Here is an 18,554-nt window from a genome sequence, read left to right on the forward strand (position 1 = left end):
AATTAGAATACATATGGTGTTAAATTTGGGATTTAATCAAAATGTTTTAATGTGACTTTATTGAATAAAAAACATTAACCATATGATAAATTGTAGGGTAAATGTTATTAATATAAATGTGAATCTAATGAAAAATTGGTTATTGAAGTAGGAGATTAAAAGGTCATTTGTACTTAAAACTTAGCATAAATGAAAGTTAACGGATTTCATGGATATATTTAGTGTCCAGAAAATATAAACGAATTTTGTGGGTTTAAAAAATTCTGTCCGAATCAGTGCAGTGCAAATGGATTTTGCTTAAAAGAATAATGTTATTGTGCAAAAGATTTCTAAGGAAATGATTGCTCAGTTTAAAATAATTTATGAAAAAACTAAATATTTTATATATTTATTTTTTAATTTAATTTTTAATTAAAAATAAATAAAAAAATATTGATATTTTATAAATATAAAAAGGTATATTATATTTATATTTAATTTTCTATATAAATTAAATTTTTAGAAAATATTATAAAAAAAAAATTAAAATAAAAAATAGAATAAGTAAATAAAATTACTTAAATAATGATATAAAAAATAAAATATAAAAAAATAAAAATAAAATACATATATAAAATATAATATAGAACATAAATTAAAAAATAAATAAAATAAATTAAAAATAAAAATAATAATATATATAGATATATTAATGTAAATGTATAAAAAAATTAAATATATATCATTATTAAATTGTTTAATATTGATTTTAAAAATAAAATAAAATAAAATAAAAATATATTTATATAAAAAAAAACATATAATTATATATATATAATATATATATTTATTTTTTATATATATATATTTATTAATATTTATATTTTTTTTATATATAATTTTTTTTTAAATTAATTTAAATTTCTTTTAATAATTATTGATAAATAATATACATTTAATTTATATTTATAATCAATTCAATTTTTATAATTTTATAAATGTAACAATATTAAAAAAATAATTTCTATAAACTTAATTAATTTTTTATTTTTTTATTTTTATTAAATATTTTTTATTTTTTTTTAATTTTTATTAAACTATTTTTATTAAATATATAAATATAAATTTTTATAAATTATTTTAACTTATTTAATGATAATTTATTTAAATATAAATAATTTTTATTATACTATATAAAATATTTTATTAATTTAATATTATTCTATTAAGTTATTTAAATAAAAATTAGAATAAGGAAAAAATAATAATCATAATATATATAAAAAAAAAATATTTACAAAAAAAATTAATAAAAGATGTAAAAATTTATAATAATTTAATTATTAATAACCTTTATTTTCGGTCTAAAAGTCCTCGAACACAAATGTGGTCATGATAAATTTAAAGAAATCTCAAAATATGAATCAATCCCTCTAGATCCTGTAGAAGAATATTCAGATATTCGTAATTTATAACTTAAATAAGCTCGTATTATGATAATTGCCTAAATATGGATTACTTCAAACATTTAGCTACTTCTGCTTTGAAAAATAAGCTAATTAGAATAACTAATAGCTTCGAGAAAGCTTTAAATTTGGAAATTGATTTTTTTTATCATTTGATAAAAATAGTACCAAAAAAAGAAACAGATATTAGATATAAATATAGTAATGCAAAATGTGGAATAGTTCCAATTCCTTAAATAGACAGAACTTAAGGAAGAAATTCTGATTTACATCTATATGTATCATATACAGTTGAATCAAGTAACAATGCTTTAGCCAACGCTAATTGGTGTTAATTTATAAATCGTTTAGGACCTACTCATGGTACAGTTAATTTTAATTTAGGTTTATTAACTAGCAAAAATCTGGAAGATCCTATTGTGTTTGAAGATTTAATGGAAATAGTTATCCATGAAATCACTTATATATTAGGTTTTAGCAATGATGATGCAAATAGATGGGTAAATTCTGATGGATAGTCTCATAATTTCCCTATTAATAAAACAAAAGTAAGGGGAGTTGAAAGTTTTGTTTCTCAGAACTCCTAATGTTTTGTAATTCGCTAGAAATTATTACGGATGTCAAAATTTACATGGTATGCTTCTTGAAGATTAAGGAGGAAAAAAGTCTGCAGGATCTCATTGGGAATAAACAGCTATCGCAGACGAATACATGAATGCAAGTATATCACTAACTTAGGCCTATTTTAGTGGTTTTACTACCAATCTTTTAAGAGACACAGGTTTCTATGCTGAAATAGACGAATCTATGGAAGAATAAATGTTCTATGGAAAAGGAAAAGGCTGTGATTTCATATATGGTATATGCGAATTAAAAAAATAGAGAATTTTGTAGTCTTGTGAAAGACGATGGACTATGTGATTTTTATTACCATGGATCTTCTATATGTAATATTGGCTAATATGATGATTCTGATTGTAACACTTCTAAAGTCAATACTAACGGAAAATGCTGGGATACTAGTCAATTAAATACATAAGAAAATTAGAATACATATGGTGTTAAATTTGGCATTTAATAAAAATGTTTTAATGTGACTTTATTGAATAAAAAACATTAACTATCTGATAAATTGTAGGGTAAATGCTATTAATATTAATGTAATCGTAATTAATAATAATTGATTATTGAAGTAGGAGATTAAAAGGTTAATTGTACTTAAAACTTAGCCTAAATGTATGTTAGCGTATATAATGGATATATTTATTGTCCGGAAAATATACATGAAATTTGTATGTTTAAAAAAAATTCTGTACAAATAACTGTAGTGCAAATGAATTTTGCTTAAAAGAATAATGCTATTACTCTAAAATATACTAAGAAAAAGATTGTTCAGTTAAAAAAAAATTATGAAAAAGAATATTAGTTTATTTTTAAATTTATTTTTATTTTAATTAATTAAATACAAATAAAAAAAACAAATATTATATTTTATTTAAAAATATAGTTTTATTAAAAAAAATTAAATATATTTTTTAATATTAAAAATTATTTTAAAAAATTAATAAAATAAAGAAACATAAATATAAATTAGTATTTAAAAAAAAGATAAAAATAACTAGAAAAAAAAATATAAAATAAATAAAATATATATTTTATGAATTGTTTATAATTATTCAAAAAGTAAAATAAAAATTATATTATAAATTTATAAAAAATTTAATAATTTTAAAATAATAATTTTTTATATATATAAATTTATAATATTTATTAATATGTATTTATAAGATTAGTATTTATATATATTTATAATTAATATTTTTTATTTATTTAAATGTAATAAAATATTTATTTATATATTTATATATTTTTATATTTATATATATTTTAATTTAATATTTCTTTATATTATTTTATTTACTTTCAAAATTAATTTATTAATATATTTTAAAACTACTTAAATTTATATATAATTATTAATATATTTTAGACTCTGTTTATAAATTTTTATTATTTTTTTAAATTTTTTTTTTTTTTTATTATTATTTCTTGTTTTCAAAAATGTTATTTTCTAGAGCAATCTTCTCCACTGAATCCTTTAATACAATTACATTTATTTTTTAAACAATATCCGTTTGCACTACAGAAATTTGGACATATTTTTTTAAACCCACAAAATTCTTATATATTTTCCGGACATTCTATATATCCTTAATAATTTTAAACTGTCATTTTTTCTTTATTATATTTACATACTATTTTTTCTTTTTATATATGTATTGTGACTTATTATCCATTTGCATTACATTCATTTTTAAAGCAATAACCCATAATTTTATCATTTTTTTATTTTATTTTTTTAGAAATTAAGTTCGAGTTAAAACATCTCGAATCAGTCCCAAAGTAAATTCCGTTTCTTTCAATTAATTCATGTTGTTTAATACACTATTAACATCCCAACATTTATATGCTGCGTTGGTAAATAAATTATTGCAACCAGGATCATTAAATTAACCAGTTGTACATGTAGCAAGACCATTGTGGTAAAAATCGCATAATTTCTCGTCAGTTTTAGGATCACAAAATTCTCTTGTTGTAGTTTTACATTTACCAAGAACATACTCACAGCCTTTACCTTTTCCATAGAACATCTATTCTTCCATAGATTCATCTATTTCAACATAGAAACCTGTATCTCTTAAAAGATTAGTTGTAAAACCACTAAAATAAGCCTATGTCAGTGATACAGATGCATTCATGTATTCGTTTTGGATAATCGTGTTTTCCCAATGAGAATTTTTAGAACTTTGGTCTCCATAATTTTAAAGGGGCATACCAACTAAGGTAGGACATCCGAAATATTTACGAGCAAATTCCAAAACATGAGGAGTTGTGAGTAATAAACTATCAATATCCCTTATTTTTTATGTAATAGTAGGTTTACTATATGGAGTTCCTATTGAACTTTTCCATTTAGGTATATCATCTTCGCTAAAACCTAATATATGTGTAATTTCATGGATAACTATTTCAATTAAATCTTTTAATTCAATAAAATCAGTCAATTCTAATTCCAATATTTCTGCTAAATTGAAGTTAATTAAACCATGGGAAGGCCCTAGACCATCCAAAAATTAACACCAAGTTGCAGAGGCATAATACTACTAATCAACATCCATTACATATTATACATATAAATGTAAATCAGAATCCTTTCCACTAGTTTTATCTATTTAAGGAACATCAAAATTTCCACATTTTTAAGATTTATATCTCATATTTATTTCAGATTTTGGGATTATTTTTATTAAACGAGAAAAATAGTCAATCGCTATTTATATGGCTTTCTCACATAAACCAATAAACTATTTATTACTATCATGAGTAGGTAATTTTGAAAAAAAAGACATGTCGTAGGTTATTACCATATTGCGGGGAGTTTTATTTTGTAAATTACGGATATCCTAAGATTCCATATCAGGTGAAATAGATTTATATTTGTATTTTTATTTCATTTTATCGTGAACACATTTGTGTTTGAGGATTCTTAAGCTGAAAGTACAAGTTATTAGATATAGTATTATAATGAGTTTTTTCATTTTTAGTTTTTTTTAACTTTTTTTTATTATTTGTAATATGATTATGATTGCTTTGATTATGTATATTAATATTTAAAAATAAATAACTTTTAAAATATGATATATCATAATTATTTATATTTATAATTATATATAAAATTAATTTTTTATTTAATATTTAAAATAATATTAATTAATTTGAATTTTTATCACAATTTTTTTTATTAAAATTAAATAAAAAATATTTTTGTTATTATTAAATGCAAAATATTAAATATAAATATGCTTTTAATTGAGATGATTATTAATTATATTAATATGTATGAATTTCAAATTTATTTTTATTTAGATTAAAGTATTTTTATAGAATTTAGTTATAAATATTTTCTCTTTTCTCTATATAAAATAAAAAAAATTATTTTATATTAAAAAAAGATTAAAATAAAAATAATTTTAATATGTAATTTTTAAAAAAATAAAAATAAAAAATTATGATATAAATTTAAATATAAGTATAAAAATTAATATAATATCAATTTAAATATTAGAAGATAATAAAAAAATAGTATTAATTTAATTTTTTAATTTATGTTTTTATATTTAATTTTGATTTATTAATATTATATTTTTTCAAAAAAAAATTATATATTATTTAAAAATTAATATTTTTTTTAAAAAACATATATCTATAAATAAAATTTTTCTTAATATTGAATAAAAAATATTATTTTTTTAATTTTTATAATATTTATATTATATTTATATAATATTTATATAAATTAAAGTTTATTTTTATTTATTTATTATATTTTTTTAAAAAAATTTGATTGTAGTTATAATAAATAATATTAATTTTTTTTTTTTTTTAAATGTAATAAATCTTTATTTAATTTTTTAAATATTTTTATTATTAATGCTATTAAAAAATGAAAATTAAATATTTTTTAAGCTTGAAGCAAAATTTAGATTAATATAAAAAAAAATTAAAAGCTTAAATAATAAAAAAGTAAGACTTCTATTTTCTAAAATAATAGAAAAATAATAATCTATTTCAAGAAACTATTTTTATATTGCAATCTTTTCCAATGAATCCTTTAGCACAATAACACTTATTATTTAAGCAATATCCATTTGCATTACAGAAACCGGGACATATTTTTTTGAACCTACAAAAATTAGATAAATTTTTTGGACATTCAAGGAATCCTTTATATCCCTAAAATGTTAATTTCTCTAAATTTTAACTACAAGTTTGTTTAATTTATCCTACCCATATATTCACTTATTATTTAGTAGAATCACATTAATATCTATAGCAATTTCCTATATTTTAAAAGCTATGTTTTTTATTTTTAACCATTAAATTCCCGTTAAAACATCTCGAATCAATCCCAAATTTAACTCCTTATTCTAATTAAGCATTTCTTGTGTTCAAAATACTATTAACATCCCAGCATTTTGCATTTATGTAGGTAACTAAAGTATTACAACCAGAATCATTTAATGTATAAACATGACAAAATGATTATCCGTGATGGTAAAAATCACATAATTTCTAGTCAGTTTTAGGATCACAAAATTCTATTTTAGCAGAATCACATTTACCCATGACGTGTTCACAACCTGCTCCTTATCCATAGAACATTTATTCTTCCATATTGGCGTCGATTTCAGCATAGAAACCTGTATCTCTTAAAAGATTAGTTGTAAAGCCACTAAAATAAGCCTAATTAGGTGAGGTTAATGAATTCATATATTCGTTTTGAATGTCTGTATTTTCCAATGAGAATCTTCAGAATTATTGCCTCCTTAATTTTAAAGAGGCATACCAATTAAAGTAGGACATCCGAAATATTTACGAGCAAACTCCAAAACGTTTGGAGTTTTAATTAGTAAATTTTCAATTCCCCTTATTTTTTATTTAGTAGTAGGTTCAATATGAGGAGATCCATTAGAAGTTTCCCATAAAGGTATATCATCGTTACTAAAACCCAAAATATGAGTTATTTCATGTATAATAACTTCCATTAAATCTTCAAATTATATAGGATCATTTAAATTTTTATCTTTTATAAATTATAAATTGAAATTAACTTCGCCATGAGTAGGTCCTAGACCATCAACAAATTAACACCAACTAGCTACAGCTAAATAGTTATCATCTTTATTATTTGTATATGATACATATAAATGTAAATCAGAGTTCTTTCCCTAAGTTTTATCATTTTAAGGGACAATTACTTCTCCACATTTGGGATGACTTTATTAATATTTCATATTTTATTCAGATTTTGGAAATATTTTTATTAATCGAGAAAAATAGTCAGTTGCTAGTTATATAGCTTTCTCGAAGGTAGAAATTAACATTTTATTTTTTTCATTAGAAGGTAATTTTTAGAAATATGATATATCATAACTTATTACCATATTACGTGGTGTTTTATTTTACAAACTACGAATATCTAAAGATTAAATATCAGGTGGAATTGATTTATATTTGTATTTTTTTTTCATTTTGTCATGGGCACATTTATGCTAGAGGACTCTTAAGCTAATAATACAGTTTATTAAATATAGAGTTATAATTATTTTTTTCATATCCATTTTTTAAATTAATTATTTAAATTTATATTTATTTAATTAAATAAATTATATTTATTTAATTAAATAAATATTTATATTTGATAAATTATATTTATTTAATTAAAATTATATTTTTTAATACTAATTTTATTATCATCTTATATAATTCAATTTTACATATTTTTAATATGTTTTATTTACTATTTTAATATTCATTTTAAAATATATTAGATATACTAAAAACATTAAATATTTAAAAATATAAATATAATTATATTTATACTTTATTATAATTAAAAAAATTAAATATATTTGAAATAGTTTCCATTTATATTTATATGAATAAAAAGTTAAATAAAATTAATATTAAAAATAAATATCTTTTAAAAGATATTTATAGTAATTTAATAATATTAATTATATTAAAAATATTTTAAATAATAAAATATTTAAGATTTAAATTTTTTTATTTTATATTTATAATATTTATATAATTGTAAAATAAAATATTAATTAAATTAAAAATGATTTTAAATATGAATAATGAATATTATATAGATCTTTAGTTATATATATTTTATAAATTATGAAATTTAAAATATATATTCGAAAATCCTTTAAATAATATTTAATATTTAATAGGATATTTTTTAAAATTAAAATTCATATTTTTTAATTAATAATTATTATATTAAAAATAATTTATTAGATATATTATTATATAATCAAAATCATATATTATCCCGAATAAATAAATGAATTTAAAACAAATACATAAAATTTTTAAAAACAAGAATCAATAAGTTAAAATTTAATAAATAAATAAATGTGTTTTTTAATTTACTTCTATATAAAAAAATATATAATATTATCTTAATTAACCAAATTAAATATACAAAATTATTTTATTTTCCATATTTAATATTTTTTTTATAAAAATAAAATTTCATTAAATAGAATAAATGTAATGAATAAATTGGAAATATCTATAAAAATACTATATTAGAAATTGAAATCGATAGAACATCTATATATATTAATTAATATATATATTAATTATATATTTATTTTTTTCAATATATTCATTAAATAATTTAATAATATATTTAGATTTTTTTATTTTATAAAGGTAAATTAAATTATTATTAAATATCAAATAAAAAAAATTATTTTTTCTTCTTAAAAAATTCTATTTTTCAAATAAATAATAAAATAAAATTAAAGGCCTTATTAAATAAACCACTAAAAAAAAAAATATTAAAATGAATTAAATACTCATATTTATTTAACCTATTATTAATAACTTGCATTTCTTTCCAAAATCCTCCAACACTAATGCTTCCATGATAAAATGAAAGAAATATAGAAATATAACTAAATTTCATCTAATTAGGAAATTTTAGATATCAATAATTTAAAAAATAAAAAACCAAGTTATACGGTCATAACTTGTGATATATCTTATTATTTCTAATATTTAAAATAAAATATTAACTGCACCTGTAGAAAGTAGTAGTATCATTATCAATAGATTATTTTTAATTTAATAAAAATAGTCCTAAGATCTAAATCTGAAATGACATATTAATAAAATGATAAATATTTAGCCGTAGCTATTTCTTGCAAATTATTAGATCTTCTAGGACCTGCTCATGGTGAACTTTAATTTCTAACGGATTTCTCCATATTAATAATACTTTTAAATAATATATAAGGAAATATTTTAGAACTCCAGAATTTTGTGATTTGCTCGTAAATTTTTAGAATATCCTACTTTATTTGGTATGCCTCTTTAAAATCGATATACAAAGCAAATACATGAATTCATTAATGTCACCTAATTAGGCTTATATTAGTAGTTTTACAGCTAATATTTTAAAAGATACAGGGTTTCTATGCTGAAATCAACTCCACTATGGAAGAAAAAATGTTCTATGGCTAATAAACAGGCTGTGAACACATAATTACTAATGCGATTTTACCAAAAAAGAGTACTGTATTATTGAAAACTAATAATATTATATAATTATTATACTGGGCAGGATTTCTATAATTATTTTTTATTGTTATTTGGTTTATTATATTATTTAAAAGCACATAATATCTTAAAATATCCTTCATAACTGTATTTAAATGATATACTTCTTTTTAATTTTTTGTGTGAATTATCTATGTTTATATTTATATCATTATATTATGTCAAATAATAAATAATTATTCCTGATAAATATTTTGTAATATAAAAATTTATTTATAATATCATTTATGGAAAGTACTTTTTTTTCATTGTTTTTCTAGTTTATAATCTTTTTCTAAATCTTGATTTTGTAATGTTTTTAATAAATTCACTAAATTCTTTAATTTATTTGTTCAAAAGTAGGTCTTTTTTATTAGGTCCTAAGTTCCAAAAAATTAATATTTGTATTTTTAAAATTAATAACTTCGATAACTAACTAATTAAGAGAGAGATAGTGCATTTTTATAGAATTTTTTTTATTCTAAATTATTACTAAAAAAATAGCAACTTTTAGCCGTAATTTTTTAAAAAAGTTCAATTAAATCAATATTTTCTAATTTATTTTTCCTTATTAAATTAAAAATAATGTCTTTTTTTTTCAAATTTTTATTGTCGAAATACTTTGATATAAGAAATCAAAATTTAAAATTATCATTTTGCCATTTTGATTCTTTTATAATAAGTTTAAAGTCTCTAATTAATTTTTTTATTGAATTTCTAAAAAAAGGACTTTTATCATAATATTTTTCTTCTATATTTGTAAAGGCTTTCAATAAATTTATGTCTGGAATACCTAGATTTATTTTAGACATATAATTCTTAACAAATACTCAACTATTTTAACCATCATCATGTACATGTTTAATATAGTAAGTATGTTTTTTATATACTTGAATTCTCTTTTTTGTTTTAGCCAGAGCACCCAATATTTTATAGAATTAGTATTTTCCAGATTATAAATAGTAACAGTATATTAAGTAACGAATTAAAATAAGTTTTATTAGACAACATTATATTAAAATATACAGAGAAAACAAAATTACCTTTTTTATCAAATAATATATATTTATATTTCAATTAAAATTAATTTAATTAACATTTATCTTTATTTAAATTACATAATAATTACATTTAATTTCGTCTAAAGACTTATTTTTTATTAAATATTATTTACTCAATATAAATTAATATATTTTAGTTTTTTATTTTATATTATTTATCTTTTTAAATTTACTAAAAATTAATTTTGATAAAAATTTAAATTTTCAATATAATTTTGAATCTAAATTAAAATATAATCATTAAGAATAATAACTATTAGGCATTTATTGTACTCTAATATTTAATGGAAATAGTTATCCATGATTCATTCATATATTAGGTTTTAGCGATGATGATATATTAAGATGGGTAAATACTGATGGATCATCCCATATTCTCCCTACTATTAAAATATAAGTAAGAGGAGTTGGAATTTTTTCTCTCAGAACTCTTCAAGTTTCGTAATTCGCTAAAAGTTATTACAGATATCATAATTTACTTAGTATGCCTCTTGAAAATTAAGGAGGAAACGAATCTACAGGATTTTACTGGGAAAAAATAATCATCGAAGACTAATGATACATGAATTCAAATATGTAAACTTATACATATTTTAGTCTTACAATCAATATTTCAAGAGACACAGGTTTCTATACTGAAGTAAACGCCTCTATGAAGTAAAAAACAATTTATAGATAAGGAGAAGGCTGTCAATTTGTCAATGGTAAATGTGATTAAAATATAAGTGAATTTTGTAGTCATGTAAAAAATGATGGATTATGTCGTTATTATTGCCATGGATCTTCTAATTTTAGTATTTGTTATTTAAACGATCATGATTGTAATATTACTAGTATCTATTATAATGGAAAATTTTGATAATAATTAAATTTATAAAAAAAAAAAAAAATTTAAAAATATTTAGAATGATTCAAAAAAAAAAAAATATATATATATAAATTTTTATAATAATATAAAAATAATTATATTTTCTATATTGAATATATATATTATTTTTATATTTAATTTATATTAAAAAAATAAATATATATATATTGATTTTAATATTTTTTTAAAATTAAATAATCATTAAAAGTATTAAATGATAGAAAAAATAAATAATGTTATATATTATAGTGATTTTTTATAATCTTTTTCCAATTTTTATTAAAAAATTTCTATATTGAATAATTATTTATATCGAAATATTTTAATAAAATAAAATTATTTTTATTTTAAAAAAATAATTTATATCTAAAAAAAATCATATGATAAATATATAAAATAATTATAAAATATTCTTCTATTTAATTAACAAATATAAAATAAATAATTAAAGATATTTTTTTTGTGTTTTATAAAGCATTATGATTTATCAATATGATTATTTTTTTTATTTTTTTAAATAAGCATTAATTAACTTATTTAAGAATAAAATAATTTATCTTATTTTAAGAATTTATATATTGATTTTTGAAATTTTTTATACATAATATTATTTTTAATATATCCCCATTTTTATGAAAATGCAAACAACAAAATATTATTTTTAGTGATATAAATGTAATTATAATATTATATAGAAGAGAGAGATATATAATATCTTATGAATATAAAATTATACATAAATAATGCTTTCTATAATGGATATATTTTGTTAAATTTGAATTTAATTTTATAAAGTAATTTATTGAAAAATTAAGGTAAAAAAGAAAATGATGATGATTTAAAAATATAGAATAATTTTTCTAAATTGAAATTAGTAATTGGTTCAATATATTTTTTCTTAATTATATATAAATTTAAAAAGCAGATATTTAAACTGATATTATTAATAATTAATATTTATTTTATTCCTAATTATATTGAATTTTAAGTTTTTTTTTTTTTAATAATTTTTTTTTATTTTTATATGTTTAATATTTGATTAATAAATTTACTTTAATGAAAGTTTTATAAAATTATTATTTAAATATATTGATAAATATATTTAGGAATAAATTACAGCTTAAAATTTATATGTATTAATTATAAATAATTAATGATTTTTAGGCATATATCAGTATATCGCTAAAACCAAAAATATGAATTATTTCGTGGATAATTAATTCCATTAAATCTTAAAATTCAATAAGATCAGTCAAATATGTATTCTGATAAATAACATAAATTAAAGTTATTAATACATTAGTATGTTTAGAAGATCAAAAATTAACAATAAAAAAAATATTGTTAAATTATCATTTTCATTTCATAATTATATAGCGCATATATTTTTAAATCATTGTTCTTTCCTTAATTTATTTATTTATATGCAATTGGATTTTTTTTATATTTTATTTAAAAATTTTTGATTTTGCTTGTATGATATTTTTATAGTGATTAAAATTTAATATTAAATTTATTAAAATTATATTATTATATAAAAACTTTTTTAACATGTTTTATATATTTAAAAAAAAAAAAAATATATTAAATAGATATATTCATATAGGAGAATTTTATTTAAAAAAAATGGCTTTATTATAATTGTTTGTATTATTATATATATAAAATTGATAAATTTAAATTTATTTGTTTTAGAATTAAGTAAATTATATAATTTTAAAAAATATTTTCTCCTTTCTTAAATATTTTAAAGAAAATTTTTATTATATTTTAAAATTAAGATTTTTAATTTTAATTTAAATTTTAGCAAAATAAACAAAAAAAATATCAAGTTAAAATTATTATGTATATAGCAGTATTTTGGAAATGTTATATTAGACTTTTTTTAAAAAAAAATTGAAAAAAAATAAATATAAAAATATTTTAATTTGTATGATTATATAAAATAACAATAAAATATATATATTAAAATTATTTAATTTAAATATTTTTATTAATATGATAATTTTTGATTTTAATAAATATATTTAATAATATTATATTGTGAAATATTATATATAATAACTTTAATAAATAATTATGTATAAGATATTTGTATGAATAATAAATTAAGAAATTAATAATATATTATAATAATATATTAATAAAAAAAATATTTAGAAATAAAAATATATATAAATATAATTAAATATATATATTAATATAAATATTTATAAAAAATTAGATGAATAATTTTAAAATAATCATATTATAATAATATATATAATAAATAAAAATTAACTATATATGAATGCGTATTTAATTTTTAAATTAAATTAATTTAAAATTATACAGTTTATTTTTCAAAAAATTATATTAAATATATATTTTTAATTTAATTTTAAAAAATATCAAAAAAAATCGGCAATAAATTGATTTTTGCCTTTATTTTTGATTAAAACTTTATAAAATATAAAAAAATATATCAAATTAAAAAAAAAATATTATATGTATTTTTTATAATTATATTAAAAAATAAAATTATAATTGATTTTAATACTACAAATAAATATAAATACATTTAATAATTATTTTGGTATTAATTTAAAAATATTATAATAAAATTAATTAGATTATAATTTCTTTTATAAATAAATAAAAAAATAATTTAAAAAAAGAAAATATATATAACTTAATTTTACAAAAATACTTATTTAAAACTAAATTGTACAAAAACAATTTAGTATATAAAAAAATATAAAAATATAATATTTATATATATAAAAATATATATATATATATATATATATATATATATATATATATAATAATTATTAAATATGTCTATAAAACACAAATTTATTTTGAATATTTTAATTTCAATAATAATAATAATTTTTTTTATTTTATTTTTTATCTTTTTAGAAAAATATTATTTGTGATAAAATTTGAAATATTTTATATAAATAATATATATAATAAAAAATTATTTTTATATAATAATTAAAACAATTATTATATAAAACGTTAACAAAAACCTAGATATCAAAATATTAAAACCTAAATCTAAAATAATTATAATCAATTTATAAATAAAAAAAAAGTTAAAAACAAATAAAATGAAAAAATTCATTATAACATTATTATTTATAACCTGTATTTTCAGCTTAAGAATCCTCAAACATAAATGTGCCCACGATCAAATGAAATAAAAATACAAATACAAATCAATTCCACCTGACATGTAATCTTAAGATATCCGTAATTTACAAAATAAAATTCCCCGTAATATGGTAATAAGTTATGATATGTCTTATTTCAAAATATTACCTTAAAATGCTAAAAATAAATAGTTAACTAGTATATGCGAGAAAGCCGTATAAATAGCTATTGAATATTTTACTCGTTTAATAAAAATAATTCCAAAATCTGAAGTAAATATGAGATATAAATCTTCGAAATGTGGAAAAGTTGATGTTCCTTAATCAGATAAAACTAGAGGAAAGAATTCTGATTTACATTTATATGTATAATATGTAATGGAAGATGATTAGTAGTATTAAGCCTCTGCTATTTGGTGTTAATTTTTGGATGCTCAAGGACCAACTCATGGTTTAGTTAACTTCAATTTAGCTGAATTAGAATAAATAGAATTGGATGATGCTATTGAATTTGAAGATTTAATTGAAATAGTTATCCATGAAATTACTCATATATTAGGTTTTAGCGATGAAGATATACCTAAATGGGTAAATTCTAATGGAATCGCATATGCTAAACCTACTATTACATAAAAAATAAGGGATATTGATAGTTTATTACTCACAACTCCTCATGTTTTGGCATTTGCTCGTAAATATTTCGGATGTCCTACCTTAGTTGGTATGCCTCTTTAAAACTAAGGAAACGGAAATTCTAAAAATTCTCATTGGTTAAACACAATCATGCAAAACGAATACATGAATGCATCTGTATCATATACTTAGGCTTATTTTAGTGGTTTTACAACTAATCTTTTAAGAGATACAGGTTTCTATACAGAAATAAACGAATCTATGGAAGAATAGATGTTCTATGGAAAAGGTAAAGGCTGTGAGTATGTTCTTGGTAAATGTAAAACTACAACAAGAGAATTTTGTGATCCTAAAACTGACGAGAAATTATGCGATTTTTACCACCATGGTCTTGCTAATTGTAGTGTTGGTTTATTTAATAATCCTGGTTGCAATAATTTATTTACCTACCCAGATTATAAATGCTGGGATGTTAATAGTCTTTTGAACATTGAAGATGTTAATGAAAAAAATGGAGGTTAATTTGGAGAAGATTCAAGATGTTTTAACGGAAACTTATTAGCTAAAACAGAAAAAAAATCAAAAAAAAAAAATGAAAATATTATAGGTAATTGCTATAAATATGAATGTAGTTCAAATGGATAATAAGTCTTTATATTTGTAGGATAAGAAAAACTAATTTGTAAAAAAAAATTAGAAAAAATAACAGTTAAAGGTTATGATGGATATGTTATATGTCCTGAAAATATATAAGAGTTTTGTATGTATAAAAAAATATGTCCAGGATTTTGTAGTAAAAACGGATATTGCTTAAAAAATTAATGTTAATGTATGAAAGGATTCTTTGGAAATGATTGCTTTAAGAAATAAGTAGCTTGATTAGTTAAGTATTTAATAATTTTTAATCTAATTTTATTTAATATAATAAATACATAAATAATTTGTTTATAATTATTAACTTTTATTAATTAAATTAAATTTATTTATTAGAAAAAAATTTTAATTAAATTAATTCATTTTTTTAAAAGAATAAATAATTTAGTTAATTTAAAAAAAAAAAAAAAAAAATTAATAAAAAATAAAAAAAAAAAATTTATAAAAAAAAATTTTAAATTTAAATATAATAAAATAATATAATTAAAAAAAATTAGAAAAATAAATATAAAAACATAGATAAATATATAAATAAATATATAAATATATATATATAATATATATTTATATTTTTAATTTATATAGTTATATATAAATTTAAATAAATTACATTATCTAATATTATTTTTAATTTTTTTTATTTTATTTTATTATTATATTATTACTTATATAATTATATATTTTTTTTTATTTATTTTATTTTTATTTATCTTTCTTACTATAACATATTATAATTTATTTTTTTTTTTATTAAATTTTTTTTTATTTTATTTTATTAAAAAATTAATTGCATTTTTTTTTATATATATTTTCTGTCTTTTTAATAATTATTTTTATTAATTTATTTAAAATTTTTTCAATTTTTTAATTATTCAATAGATTTAACTTATTTTTAATTTTTTTTTTTATTTTATTTAAATTATTTTATTAAAATATTCCATAAATATTTTTATTACTGTTATATATTATTATTTAAATATATTCATTCTTTTATTTATTACTTTATCATACTTATATTATAATTATTTTATATAAAGTATTTTTTATTTTATTTTTTTTATTTTAAAAGAATAATATTCAAATAATATAATTTTTTAATAACTTTATAACTTTTATTTTATATTTTGTTTTATTTTAAAATAAAACTCTTTTTAAATTCAATAATACTTTTGTTTCAAAAAATTATAAGAAAATTAAAAGCAATAGTTTTTATTTCTTTCCTACAGTATATACTTTAGTTCAAATTTATTTTATCTTAACTAATTTTTTTTTTTTAAAAAAAAGTTTATTTTATATAGAAACATTTATTTATTTTAGTAAACATAAATTAATAATTCTAATATTATAGTATTTTTTTAAAAAAAAGTATATTTATCTTATGTTTTATATTATAAATTTATATAATTTTTACATTTTTATATATTTATTTTCAATTATTTAATATATTTTTTTTATTTAAATATATTATATATTTCTTTATGCTCTATTTTTATTTTATTATGTAATTTATAAAATGTATAGTTTATTTAATTTTATTAAAATTAATAAATTTTCTTAATAAAAATATATTTATTATATTTTTTAAATATTTATATATTTATTTATTAATTTATATTAATTATTAAATAATTTTTTTCTTTTAAATATTGGCATTGTATTTATTAGCAAAATGAAAATTTTTATTATTTCTTTGTTCTAATATTTATAATTTTTTATTAATTATTATTATTAAAATTAAAATTATTTTTCAATATATTTTATTACATAAAATAAGTTTTTATAATTTATATGGCATATTACACAATGTCTTAAATTTTTAAATAAAATTATTAATAAAAAATTATATTTTTTTCTTTTTACCAATATAAGATATAAAAAATATTGAATTTACATATTAACCTTATTATATCTATTAATTTAGATTTATTTATATATAAATCAATAAATATAAAAATTATAAAAATAAATTACAATTAAAGTATAAAAAAAAATTAATTTTTTTGGATTTTCAATAAACTTTTGTTAACATTATAATAAAAAGTTATATTTTGTATATATAAAAAAAATATTTATATTTATATTTATATTTTTATATTTATATTTATATTTATATTTATATTTATATTTATATTTATATTTATATTTGAATTAGTTTAAATTCGTGTTAAAATATTTTCAACATAAAATAATGCTTATTAATAATTAGTTAATACTATTTTATTATTAATATATATTTTTTTTTTAATATTTTTTGATATAAAAATATGATATTATATAAAATTTAAAAAATTATAAATATATAAATAGATATATATATATATATATATATATAATATAATTAATTTTCATAATTATTTTATTAATACTTTTATTATTATTAAATTGCTTTAAAATTTAATTAAATATATCAAAAGAACAATTAAGTTTAAAATATTCAATAAATAGTTTTGATAAAATATTAGTAATTTACACTAACATATATTTATTTAATAAATATTTAGCAGAATTAATGTATTTTTTTATTAATATTTCTTATATTAAATATAAAATTTATATATTTTTATAAATAAAAAAG

General features: G+C 16.2%; 7 protein-coding genes across 7 annotated transcripts in view, besides 50 other annotated features; 4 read left to right on the forward strand and 3 right to left on the reverse strand. All coding sequences in view use genetic code 6, as the record gives it.

Annotated features, from left to right (window-relative positions):
- The window catches only part of IMG5_205940 (leishmanolysin family protein, putative), a gene marked incomplete at both ends in the record, with an annotated part of 1,128 nt that extends 762 nt beyond the window's left edge, over positions 1 to 366 (forward strand). The window contains one exon of the mRNA XM_004023716.1: positions 1 to 366. This exon is cut by the window's left edge and continues 762 nt beyond it. Coding sequence (XP_004023765.1) covers positions 1 to 366 — 366 coding nt within the window.
- Positions 367 to 567: 201 nt separating this feature from the next.
- Positions 568 to 678: a microsatellite.
- Positions 574 to 667: a microsatellite.
- A 139-nt stretch (positions 679 to 817) lies between the features above and the next one.
- Positions 818 to 888: a microsatellite.
- Positions 863 to 897: a microsatellite.
- A 121-nt stretch (positions 898 to 1,018) lies between these two features.
- Positions 1,019 to 1,084: a microsatellite.
- Positions 1,085 to 1,295: 211 nt separating this feature from the next.
- IMG5_205950 (leishmanolysin family protein, putative) lies at positions 1,296 to 2,366 on the forward strand (the record flags this gene model as incomplete). Its single annotated transcript, XM_004023717.1, has 3 exons — positions 1,296 to 1,443; positions 1,611 to 1,813; positions 1,995 to 2,366. The coding sequence occupies 3 exons, from the start codon at positions 1,296 to 1,298 to the stop codon at positions 2,364 to 2,366; spliced, it is 723 nt and encodes a 240-aa protein (XP_004023766.1).
- A 548-nt stretch (positions 2,367 to 2,914) lies between these two features.
- Positions 2,915 to 3,001: a microsatellite.
- Positions 2,916 to 3,001: a microsatellite.
- Positions 2,931 to 2,964: a microsatellite.
- Positions 2,931 to 2,965: a microsatellite.
- Positions 2,962 to 3,010: a microsatellite.
- A 178-nt stretch (positions 3,011 to 3,188) lies between these two features.
- Positions 3,189 to 3,258: a microsatellite.
- Positions 3,196 to 3,257: a microsatellite.
- A 36-nt stretch (positions 3,259 to 3,294) lies between the features above and the next one.
- Positions 3,295 to 3,346: a microsatellite.
- A 99-nt stretch (positions 3,347 to 3,445) lies between these two features.
- Positions 3,446 to 3,484: a microsatellite.
- Positions 3,485 to 3,673: 189 nt separating this feature from the next.
- On the reverse strand, positions 3,674 to 4,821 carry IMG5_205960 (leishmanolysin family protein, putative; the record flags this gene model as incomplete). Its single annotated transcript, XM_004023718.1, has 1 exon — positions 3,674 to 4,821. The coding sequence occupies exon 1, from the start codon at positions 4,721 to 4,723 to the stop codon at positions 3,674 to 3,676; it is 1,050 nt and encodes a 349-aa protein (XP_004023767.1). The 5' UTR covers positions 4,724 to 4,821.
- Positions 4,084 to 4,121: a microsatellite.
- A 420-nt stretch (positions 4,822 to 5,241) lies between the features above and the next one.
- Positions 5,242 to 5,295: a microsatellite.
- Positions 5,296 to 5,591: 296 nt separating this feature from the next.
- Positions 5,592 to 5,631: a microsatellite.
- A 28-nt stretch (positions 5,632 to 5,659) lies between these two features.
- Positions 5,660 to 5,701: a microsatellite.
- A 57-nt stretch (positions 5,702 to 5,758) lies between these two features.
- Positions 5,759 to 5,801: a microsatellite.
- Positions 5,802 to 6,074: 273 nt separating this feature from the next.
- Positions 6,075 to 6,680, reverse strand: IMG5_205970 (leishmanolysin family protein, putative; the record flags this gene model as incomplete). Its single annotated transcript, XM_004023719.1, has 1 exon — positions 6,075 to 6,680. One exon carries the CDS (start codon positions 6,678 to 6,680, stop codon positions 6,075 to 6,077), a length of 606 nt encoding a protein of 201 aa, XP_004023768.1.
- Positions 6,681 to 6,772: 92 nt separating this feature from the next.
- On the reverse strand, positions 6,773 to 7,300 carry IMG5_205980 (leishmanolysin family protein, putative; the record flags this gene model as incomplete). Its single annotated transcript, XM_004023720.1, has 1 exon — positions 6,773 to 7,300. The coding sequence occupies one exon, from the start codon at positions 7,298 to 7,300 to the stop codon at positions 6,773 to 6,775; it is 528 nt and encodes a 175-aa protein (XP_004023769.1).
- Positions 7,301 to 7,644: 344 nt separating this feature from the next.
- Positions 7,645 to 7,746: a microsatellite.
- Positions 7,650 to 7,706: a microsatellite.
- A 503-nt stretch (positions 7,747 to 8,249) lies between the features above and the next one.
- Positions 8,250 to 8,291: a microsatellite.
- A 343-nt stretch (positions 8,292 to 8,634) lies between these two features.
- Positions 8,635 to 8,675: a microsatellite.
- Positions 8,638 to 8,724: a microsatellite.
- A 1,756-nt stretch (positions 8,725 to 10,480) lies between these two features.
- IMG5_205990 (leishmanolysin family protein, putative) lies at positions 10,481 to 11,243 on the forward strand (the record flags this gene model as incomplete). Its single annotated transcript, XM_004023721.1, has 2 exons — positions 10,481 to 10,496; positions 11,005 to 11,243. 2 exons carry the CDS (start codon positions 10,481 to 10,483, stop codon positions 11,241 to 11,243), a joined length of 255 nt encoding a protein of 84 aa, XP_004023770.1.
- Positions 10,847 to 10,888: a microsatellite.
- Positions 11,244 to 11,556: 313 nt separating the features above from the next.
- Positions 11,557 to 11,644: a microsatellite.
- A 6-nt stretch (positions 11,645 to 11,650) lies between these two features.
- Positions 11,651 to 11,697: a microsatellite.
- A 1,868-nt stretch (positions 11,698 to 13,565) lies between these two features.
- Positions 13,566 to 13,616: a microsatellite.
- Positions 13,617 to 13,681: 65 nt separating this feature from the next.
- Positions 13,682 to 13,733: a microsatellite.
- Positions 13,713 to 13,761: a microsatellite.
- Positions 13,719 to 13,769: a microsatellite.
- Positions 13,723 to 13,767: a microsatellite.
- Positions 13,770 to 14,294: 525 nt separating the features above from the next.
- Positions 14,295 to 14,358: a microsatellite.
- Positions 14,359 to 14,718: 360 nt separating this feature from the next.
- IMG5_206000 (leishmanolysin family protein, putative) lies at positions 14,719 to 16,295 on the forward strand. Its single transcript, XM_004023722.1, has one exon. The coding sequence runs from the start codon at positions 14,735 to 14,737 to the stop codon at positions 16,202 to 16,204; it is 1,470 nt and encodes a 489-aa protein (XP_004023771.1). The 5' UTR covers positions 14,719 to 14,734; the 3' UTR covers positions 16,205 to 16,295.
- A 78-nt stretch (positions 16,296 to 16,373) lies between these two features.
- Positions 16,374 to 16,431: a microsatellite.
- Positions 16,375 to 16,417: a microsatellite.
- Positions 16,385 to 16,438: a microsatellite.
- Positions 16,397 to 16,493: a microsatellite.
- Positions 16,481 to 16,529: a microsatellite.
- Positions 16,499 to 16,543: a microsatellite.
- Positions 16,503 to 16,549: a microsatellite.
- Positions 16,550 to 16,603: 54 nt separating this feature from the next.
- Positions 16,604 to 16,757: a microsatellite.
- Positions 16,605 to 16,687: a microsatellite.
- Positions 16,608 to 16,727: a microsatellite.
- Positions 16,653 to 16,685: a microsatellite.
- Positions 16,706 to 16,751: a microsatellite.
- A 627-nt stretch (positions 16,758 to 17,384) lies between the features above and the next one.
- Positions 17,385 to 17,433: a microsatellite.
- A 111-nt stretch (positions 17,434 to 17,544) lies between these two features.
- Positions 17,545 to 17,583: a microsatellite.
- A 461-nt stretch (positions 17,584 to 18,044) lies between these two features.
- Positions 18,045 to 18,124: a microsatellite.
- A 68-nt stretch (positions 18,125 to 18,192) lies between these two features.
- Positions 18,193 to 18,227: a microsatellite.
- A 42-nt stretch (positions 18,228 to 18,269) lies between these two features.
- Positions 18,270 to 18,316: a microsatellite.
- Positions 18,317 to 18,554: the final 238 nt, after the last annotated feature.

The sequence above is a fragment of the Ichthyophthirius multifiliis genome (genome assembly GCF_000220395.1).
Source record: "Ichthyophthirius multifiliis unplaced genomic scaffold scaff_1120509251446, whole genome shotgun sequence".
NCBI lineage: Eukaryota > Ciliophora > Oligohymenophorea > Hymenostomatida > Ichthyophthirius > Ichthyophthirius multifiliis.